Source organism: Acipenser ruthenus, chromosome 6 (assembly GCF_902713425.1).
Source record: "Acipenser ruthenus chromosome 6, fAciRut3.2 maternal haplotype, whole genome shotgun sequence".
Taxonomy (NCBI): domain Eukaryota; kingdom Metazoa; phylum Chordata; class Actinopteri; order Acipenseriformes; family Acipenseridae; genus Acipenser; species Acipenser ruthenus.
In genome coordinates, this window is record NC_081194.1 from 79434685 (window position 1) to 79444921 (window position 10237).

Sequence of the window (10237 nt, forward strand, 5' to 3'; positions counted from 1 at the left end):
TTCAGCTTCTCTGAAGCCTAAAACCTGTATAATATTCAAACCCCAGAAGGGCATGATGGCATCTCTGAAATCATCTGCCATGGCAGCGAGCTAGGAGGTATTGTGAGGATCGCTTCACACACCACCCATAGCAGCTATTCCAAGCAATATGTTCTGTGTTCTACACTTGTAATAAGAGTATTTTTTTTTTTCTGTATGGATGACAGTGTTGGGAAATATAAAAGATAACTTGTACCGGGAACCATCATTATTTTAAAATGTTTTATTTTAAACAACTTGTTTTGAATGTTGTGTAAAGTTGATAACACAGCATAGCCTTCCAGCTTTAAAGACCTATATATTTTGTATATAGTCCTAAATGTGTTGACCTACAGTAGTGCTGCCAGCCTTTACTGATGATGAAAACGACATCATAATGACACAAACATTCAATAGAGGACTTAACAGAAGAGTAAATGGAATTTACCTGTGTAAAGGAATGTGTTCGAGTGTCCACCAATAACAACATCAACGCCACTCACTTTCTTTGCAATTATTTTATCCGTTTCAAATCCAGAATGGCCCAAAGCAATGATCTTGTTTATTCCCAGTGTTTTTAACTTGTCTACCTCAACCTGTAAGGCTTGGACCTCATCTTGAAACACTACATTCGGTCCTAGAAAGAAAAGAAAAAAAAGAGAATAAAATGAGAAATATTATAATTCAACAGTAATGAAAACAAAATACTAACTAAATGTAATATACAAATGTAAAAATGTGTTTCTTGTCATCCACTATCACCTATAAGGGCTTTACAAAGTCAAACCTCTACTTGCTTTGATTCTTGTGACTTGCATGTAGAACTACACTTACATGAATAAAATGTATACCAATTACTCTCCTTCTCTCGAATGTCAGCATTAGACAGAATACACACATTTCAAATAAAACATAGTGAATAATAATAATGAACCCCAATGTGGATTGCAGTCCTGGAAATGAATGTGCAGCTGGATGATTTATATGCAGCTGTGGTTGTAGAAGCTTCAAGTGAAACGATGTCCAGGGAGTACTCTGCTTAACCACTCCTCTCACATTTTTTAATGTTTACTAGAAAACAGATCAGAGATTTCCTTTAACCTGATTGGTCAGTACGGGGTTTCTACTCGCTAGTCAAGGAGTCATCCTTCAAACTACAGGATGTGTAATCTCGGTTCCAAAGCAATCAGTAGTTCAGGAGTTCGATCTGCGTTTCTTATAGTTTGAGCAGACAGAATCAAATTGCACGAGATGACATCTCTTACAGGAGACACCTTACACATGATGATGTATTAACTTAGAGCACTTTAATAAAGGAACCAATAATATCTTTATTTAGTGACAGAAAGACTGGAAAATCTGACCCACTTGCCAGCAGTGACATACAAAATCTATAAATACAATCTATACATGTGTTGACATGACACAGGAGTGTAGATCCAGCGTATACATTCTACTTACTAATTGTGTGCTGCTAGCTGTTCATCGAGTATGTACAGTATTATGAGAATGCATGAATACCTGGAGTGGATAGGGTTGGTGTTTCCTTTGTTGTGTACCCGACCACAGCCACTTTCTCAGAGCCCAATGTAAAGATTTTATAGGGCAGGACTAATCCACTTATTTTGTCAGCCAGTTTCTGATCTGGTTTCATATTAGCACTCAGTACTGAGCAGTTCACTTTCTGAAGAAAAGGGCTGATTAATCCTTCCATTCCATTGTCAAATTCATGATTTCCTAAGGCCTGAAAAAAAAAAATCATCAGCAATGCCAAAAAAAAAAATACAAATAAAATGTAATTCTGCAGTCACAGTTTAATACTGGAAAGAGACCAAACACACATTGGTCTATGGTCCATCATGGTTTGCAAACCTGTCAAATTAAATACATCTACTGTGGTTCGAGTGCAACATTTTACAATCTGCTTCTTTCATTGATGGATTTCTGATACTAATACTGTTAGGGTTTCTTAAAGGGACAAATCCAAATAATGCCACACATGTTTTGATAGAATACAAAAGAACAATTTTCTAAACATTGCTTGTGGTTGTCTTCTATTCCTTTATATTTGCCATGGTAACCACGAACACCAAGATCTCTTGCAAAATGCCAGCTTTCCAGTCTCATGAACAATTTCAACTTACACTGATAGGGGTCATCTCTGTATTCTTTATTGTTGTCGTAGGAACCAGAAATTACTTGCAAAATTACTTGCAAAATGCTGACCATGTCAAGTTGGTTCAGTCATTTTTTTCAAAACGGAACATAGTTGACTTGCTATCCTTGCAATGTTATGTAATACTCTGCATTGACCCCAAAACAAATGTTTCAACAGCACTTCTGTTTTCCATGGTGCTAAACTGCTGCTGTGCTTTCTATGGTACTATTTACTTCAGTTTTCACTGTGATACATCAGGGACGACACAAAACACATATACTGCTACCTATTTGCCAGGTCCTCTGTATGGGTCTTTCAACCACAAAGGTCGGACCACTCTGATGTATATTATCATAGTGGAATAATTATTTTATTATTGTTTTTATCTGTTTTTATCAACCTCTGTTCCTGCTGTCAAACCAACCCCCTTTAAGTGGATGTTACCATGTTACTGAACACTAGAGGCAGAGTCCATGAAGTTCCCGCCTGGCCATTAGGGACTGGTGAAGTGTGAGAAGAAACTATCCCAAACCAATTTCCTCCCTAAGCCAAGGGCAGCACAAAGCCAATTGCAAGTCACAACCATTTTTCTATACCATGATTACCGAGTTCACACAGTTTAAGGTGATATGGGTGCTTTTTTTTATTCACTGTTTGTCCATCGGTGAGCCACCGTATTCATTAGGACTAACTAAAGAACACAGACATCTCAAGTTCTGAAAACTGAGATTATCTGAGTAGGCTATTAAATAAGTGATGTCATATTTAATATAAACCGCTCTACTAAACAATGATCGCTAGCAAACGTGATTGTCAGTAAATGAAACACAAATACTCGAAAACATCAGCAACAACAAGGCACTGTAATTTCACCACTGCCTTCCTATTAATTTACCAAACCAAAGAATTAACAGTAGCTGTTATCTATCGTATCGATCAAGAGAAACTAAGCACACACCAATGCAGGGAATGAAAGTCTATACTTACTACTATATAACTAAATCTAAGATGCTACAGGCATTTGTATTATTTTTTATTTTAAACGGCATTGTAAAGATGTTGCTGTCTCCTCGAGTTGATCGTGTTGTAGGAATTTTGGTTTTATGTATTCAAAAATGAATACAATTTTATTCCCATTTAAAAAAAAATAAATCCCGTAGATGCCCCTTAACTTTTCAACAGTGTCACACCCACCGTAACTTTTCTTCTTTCCTTTGTGTTCGTTGCTGTTAACATGCAGTCCAAAAAAACAATTTGCAGGCGCCGTCTTCTCATCATTAATTTTTGCACTCTGCTGAGAGATCAGTGGGCGGGCACTGCATGTCTTAAAAGGCACTCCATTGGCTATTGCTAGGTAACACTTTGCTTCTCTTAACTAATAGGATGTCGTCCAAACTGATAAAGATGAAGAGGGTATTCAGTTGCAGCGGTCACATCCTTATCCCCTATCGTTCCAGACTGAGCCCAGAACATGTTCATATTTTGGTGTTTCTCCACAGTAATTTGAAATAAAGAAGCAGCATTATTTTGCTGAGCCTGTGTGCGCTGGAGTGAACACTTATTCCAGTCAGGTAGTGCCTGATAGAACTGTAGTACCAGCGTGTTGTATTTGTTTTAAAACTTTAAATTAAAAGTTATTTTTCTTGTTAAAAAATTACTTGACTTGAGTGTATTTATTTAAATAGCCATTTAAAAAAAAATGACATACTGCGGTACGATGATAACCATGGTATATTTTTTGACAATTGCCATACCGTCAAAATGTAATACCGTGACATCCCTATTGTATGCAGGTTGCACTTGCACTGCATGCCAAGCGACATAATGTAACCAAGAACCCAACTACACACAGTAAACCATTTTCAGATAACAACAATAACTGTAAACACACCAAACAACGCTTACATCTAAGTAATCTCGTCCTTTTTTTGTTTCCAAATCTTTATTTCTGTACACAGGGTTCAAACACTTTTTCAACATCAGAATTCCATACTTTTTCCAGACTTCCATTTGTTTTTCCAGACTTGTGTTTTAATTAGTTTCTACTAGTTTTTCGATAGTTATCCACATAGGGGGGCAGCTGCAGAGCATTATATCTTTTTTGATCCAGAGCAGAAGTTGCACGTGGTTTTCTAAAAGTATTTGTCAGAATCTGGAGGTGCATATCTAGCAAGAGACAATGCAGGTATGCAAAAGAGAAGTAAGATACAATCTAAGAAACGCCCATTTGAGAACTACGTTGCATTATTTACAAAGAGAATATAAAAAGTTGTATACAGCAAGTATACTTGTGCCAAAATAGGATAATATAATGGTGCCACCACCAGACAATTTAGGCACAAGTATACTTGCAGTATATTACTTTTTTGTAAGGAATAATATTGGATTCTGATCCAAACTTCTTTATACCCTCTGTTAAATGTTGAACTCTCTGGGAGGAGAAAAATAACAAAAATGAAATAACAAATGCGCACGCATTATATATTAAAATGTGCAAGTGTGGTATATTAAACATACAAGTCAAATACTAAATACAGCACACCCTCGCTAGAACAACCCTGTTTGGGTCCAAAGCCTTTTGTTTGCTATAGTAAAAGGACAACCCAAAACGAACAAGCTGCTGAAGTAAGTTAAGGAAGTCACCTTGGATAAAGGCATTAGCTAAATTATTAGTAATATTAGTACTGTTTTTATTCTTTGATTTTCTTTATTATTACAGTATTTGTCACTACCACTAATGATAATAATAATAATAGCAATGAGATTGTGTGAATAAAAGTAGAATTACAAGTACAGTACCTATTTGTGGCGTGCTGCATCCAGTATTCTGGCTATATCCTATTTGTTGAAGAACACAGTAGCTTGTAATTCCAGTCTGTAACTTTGTTTAAAAATTCATAGCCTTCAATATAAATGTATATACTTTGGCTGTCGTGGTGTCCATTTTACCCTTCGTTTCACTGGAGCAGACAGAGTCATTATTATTATTTGTTTATTTAGCAGACGCCTTTATCCAAGGCAACTTACAAAGACTAGGGTGTGCGAACTATGCACTTACAACTACGTCTCACCCGAAAGACGGAGCACAAGGTTAAGTGACTTGCTCAGGGTCACACAATGAGTCAGTGGCTGAGGTGGGATTTGAACCGGGGACCTCCGGTTACAAGCCCTTTTCTTTAACCACTGGACCACACAGCCTCACAGGCATGTGACATATACCAGTGCGCTGGCTGGATATGATTGCTTGAGTTGTCAGGACGTTGTCAGGGCTTATTACAGTTACTAATTATCACACTCATGCCACAAACTAAGTAAAAATAAAATACCAAAAAAAAATACCTTGTGAAACTAGAATTGAAAGGTTCGATTACTTCTTCAAAATAATAAGTCAGTCTTCTTCAGGTAATTTCAATCAAAAGAGTTTTATTCAGGAACAAAGCAAATCAAATGTGATAAATCAGTGATCTCACACACAGGCCTCAGTTGATGGTGTTCTGAGGGTGCCCTGGTACAGAGATGGTATGTCTGCGCCTTCAGTTGAGTTGGCCCCCCTTCGATAGGAGGAAGTGGTCTATGATTATATTGCGGCAGTTAAGCATAAGCAGAAGTCGCATATCTTGGTTTTACCAGACAGACTTATGGTTTTGCAATAGAAATGAGTAAACAGCACAAAAGGGTTGCATTGTTCACAGGTTCAGGCTACATGCAAAGCTACAGAGCTAATCATGGGTACAATCAAAATAAAAACAAACAAAAAGACATGTTTGAAATTAAACCAACAATTAAGTGGTTTAACAATAAAACAACTGGGAAAAACACAATCCAGGATCGTTTTTGGATAAAATTATTTTTGATAGCATTTTTTTTTAAACATAATTCTCACTGATATACTCAAATATTACGCTTTTGTTTCTTTGACCGGCGTCCTGTTTAACAAAGAAAAAGTTTGCATAGCCCAATGTATGGATATTTGGGGTATGTACACTTTTGACGACAACTTCATAATAAAACGTAGATATTTACAAATACTGCCCAATATAAACAGTTAATAAATTCAAATCTTCAGGAAGCTTGTGTCTCAAATCGTTCTTCTCTTTTTGTTTAGATTCCGTGGGGGAGGAGCCGAGCGGCACTCACGTCGTGCGTGAGCCGTCCTAAAGTCGAGTGGGTTTACACTGCCTTTCCGACGGACCTAAACCGGCGCTGAGCCACGTCTTTAGTTGGCCGTTTTTAGGACAGCTGAGAGTTGGCCGTGTGCGTTTACACTACAGAAAAAAAAAACATGAGATAAATGTATTTACGCGTGCCGCACAAAGTGGAGTGTAGCCCCTCAATTTTTTGTTCTGACCCCCACACCCACCCCTGCACTGCATCATGGAAAGTCAGGAGCCGCGGTCACGGCAAATTTGCCATGCCACTGCCACAGATTGACATGCTTTCATTGCTTTACTTGCAGGAAATTAGATGCCCAAGATTTGGACATTGCCTTATCTGGCCCTTCAGTGAATGTAATTGAATACCACTACTTTAGAGGGCAAGAGCAGTTACTTTGGGTTCATTGCAATACTCAGACACATTTTAATACGCAGGTGGGGACTATCTGGAGATGCTTAGTTTGTTGCAATTGGTATTAACTTGTGTACTAGTTTATTCCCATCCTCCATACTAACCACGGGATCATCCCCAGTTAGTACGCTCCTTTTAGTTTGTTGAAATTGATCCACAGAGACGAGGGGGTGAATTATGCATCAACAATGGCTGCTGCTACAGAGTCATCTACAGTACAAATTTATTTGCCATTACCCAAATCAGAACCTTGATATCACACAGATAACCGTCGAGCCATTCTGCAATGGTAGTGAATCAGTAACATTACTCAACATTTTTATATGGAGAACACAATGCTGAAAAAAAAAAAATTGGGCCATAGAGTGCTGTTGAAGAAAAAAACAAAAAGCAGCAGTGTGGAGTAGTGGTTAGGGCTCTATCTTGGTAAAGTACCTTACAGCAGCATTGTCCCTCACCTGGGATTGAACCCACGGCCCTCCGGTCAAGAGTCCAATCCCAGGTGGGGGACAATGCTGCTGTAAGGTACTTTACCAAGATTGCTCCAGTAAAAACCCAACTGTATAAATGGGTAATTGTATGTAAAAATAATGTGATATCTTGTAACAATTGTAAGTCACCCTGGATAAGGGCGTCTGCTAAGAAATAAATAAATAAATAAAAATAATAATATAGAATTGTACTCACAGTCTGAAAGAAAAAAAAAAAAAACATGGTCACAATTGCATCATTCAAGCACTATAAACCAACCAAACAATGCAGCTATATCTGGAATAGGGGGCATTGTATTCTGAACACCGCATTTATTTTCTAAGCACAAGGTCCCACTAGTCTTATGTCTATGACAGATGTTTTACAGGATATCACTATCCTGCACAGCTGTAACTACACTGCCAGAGACAATGGACATTACATCAAAAACTTTTGAGAATTAAATAAATGGACATAAAACAACATTACTACTACTACTAATAGTAGTACAAATAAACGGTAATGCCGCAATGTATGTGTAATATGCGGTCAGTATAAATAAATATGCATTTAAATGTACGAGATGAGTTTCTTACCATGGCATCATACTTCAGCCGATTCATAAAATGAGCCGCTTCGTCTCCCTTGTAATAGTTGAACCAGATCGTTCCTTGATATTGATCGCCAGCATCCAGAAGTAAAACGTTTTCTTCTGTTTTTCGGATACTGTTTATTTTTGTTAATCTTCTAGCGACTCCGGCGTAGCACTCTCCTCCTGGATCACACTTTCCTGAGTGCACGCTAGTTTCTTCTACCCTGGCATGGACGTCGTTGGTGTGGAGAAGAGTGACATCAAAACAAGCAGCAAAATAGCTTGTAAAGAGAAGCTCCAGCAGCAGCACGAGAAGCAGTTTTTCTCCGGACATCCCCATGTTCAGCTGAATGAAGCTTTAAAACAGTGGAAACTAACAGTGTGTGTCTAATCAAGGGACGTAGCTAGGAATGGACGTCACAGGAAATGGCTTACATTTACAAACATGATTTAAATCAATTAGAACAAAGGACTGAAAATGTAGGGGGCCGAGGGAAGCAAGGCGAACATTTTTTGCAGTTTATTATAGTAGTTGTATACAAACCACATACGTATACAACCTACAGAAACAAACACACTGTGCACAATAATTGCTAAAAACGTTTAATTTGACAAAAAAGTGCAAACAGAAACCCCCAAACGAAAAAGCTGTATTGCTTTTTTTCTTAGCTGTATTGTAATCTCTTAGCAATATTGTAATAACGTGTTACCTCTGTAAGTCGCCCTGCATAAGTGCGTCTGTCAAGCAAAAATTAAAAATCAAGGTCCTGCTTCCTTCAACCAGAACTAAAATCTTATCTGTGCTGAAAATACCTCGTTTCCAGCTAAATATGCATTTTCTAAGGTACTGTTATTGCTAAACAAAGTTACTGTGTTGGCTGCAAAAAACGTAACACGCAGACACAAATAGATTTTTTAAAACAACCTTGAGTGACAAATTCAGCGACATTTTTCAAGTTTTGTAAATCTTAATTATGTTGACACGCTAATGAAAAGGAACGTGCAATTTCCATATTTTGCTGCCTTTAAAATAAATCTTATACACGGGAGAAAATTAACGGCAAACCTTAAATGACAAAACCCAAGTTTTTGAATTTCTTACATTTCTAATACTACGTAGAAATAATTATGAAGTTTTAAAACCATAGATACCTTCAAATTATTAATACATTGTAACATCATACATGCCACTGACTCGCTAGGTCATTGTAGTATGACTCGAACGCCAATCAAAAAGTCGGTATTTGTTTTACACCGTTGCCATAGTTAGCAAAATGCAGGGCGCTGATAAATGTATGAATTCACAGTGTGAAATATTATAAGGGATAAATTGCAAGAAGCTGAAAGCAACTTTTATTTTTTGCTTACGAAATCAGCACTGGATTCGCCATTCCTACAATTTCCAAACACACACTCATTTTTCAGTTCCCAAAATATTTTTGACGGAAAACTGTCTATTGACAGAACACTCCCAACCACTATATCCCCTGTAAACCATTTAAAATGTTTGAAGTAGACAGAAAATAAATGTACTTGCATATATTCACAGTGAATGCACTTTAAAAAGTCAAAGGCAGCGTCACCAAACCAGCGAGAACACAGTATTACATTTTAAGCAAATATTAAATAAACAAAATGAAAGTCAGTCACTTACCATTGCCAAGTTAGTATCCTCTCGTCTCCACCTTACACAGGATAAAACGTCTGGGCTATAGTCATGACATTCCAGAAAATCCTGTTCACTCGGGCCTTTCTACTAAACTAAACTCTTAAAAGTGTGTGCATATTTGTTTTGCCATGTTGACCGCCGCACTACTACTAACTTACTTTAAAAATGCACATTGAAATAAACGTCTGGGACTTTAACACCCACTGCATCCCCTACTAACTCACCCTCCTTCTCCACCTTCTCTCCCGTCTCAGACTCTGACCTCTCCTCCTTGCTCCAGGGTCACAAACCCACCACGTGTGCCCTGGACCCCCTCCCCACTCACCTCTTTCAAACTACTGCTCCTGCTCTACTTCCCTTCATCTCCTCCCTTCTCAACACCTCTCTCCTTTCTGGTCTCTTTCCCTCTTGTCACGTTTTCACTTTTCACGTTCTCTTTTATTATATTATTTGCTCTGCACACACTCTTAACTCAGGGGAGACGTTAAGGAGGACAGAGATGTTTAAAACTCCTAGTGGTTTATGTTCGAGCACTGGACGAGCGGTGTGTCCTTAAAACCTTTTTATTTAATCAAGAAAATCACTCAGACTCATTTATTCAAAGTTTTACGAATCAGAGCCACATCAGCGCTCCTTCGTTTTATTAAAATGCCTTCAATATTGGTTTAGTAGTTTGCGCATACTTCCAAAACCCGAAAACATGTAACAATAATTAGCAATCCTAAGTTTATTACAAGCTTCAGCATTTAATACTTCAATAACA

At 37.7% G+C, this 10237-nt stretch overlaps 1 protein-coding gene across 3 annotated transcripts in view; it reads right to left on the minus strand.

Annotated features, from left to right (window-relative positions):
* LOC117410535 (5'-nucleotidase-like) overlaps positions 1-9738 on the minus strand; it is a 40599-nt gene extending 30861 nt beyond the window's left edge. Inside the window, exons 1-3 of one of the 3 annotated variants that reach the window (XM_059025862.1) lie at positions 9460-9738; positions 1540-1762; positions 467-655 (exon numbers count right to left, since the gene is read on the minus strand). In XM_059025862.1, coding sequence (XP_058881845.1) covers positions 467-655; positions 1540-1762; positions 9460-9462 — 415 coding nt within the window. In that variant the 5' untranslated portion in view covers positions 9463-9738. Of the gene's footprint in view, positions 1-466; positions 656-1539; positions 1763-7809; positions 8218-9459 lie in introns of those variants that run through there. The other 2 variants (XM_059025861.1, XM_059025860.1) reach the window with 2 other exon arrangements.
* Between the last annotated feature and the right edge of the window lie 499 nt (positions 9739-10237).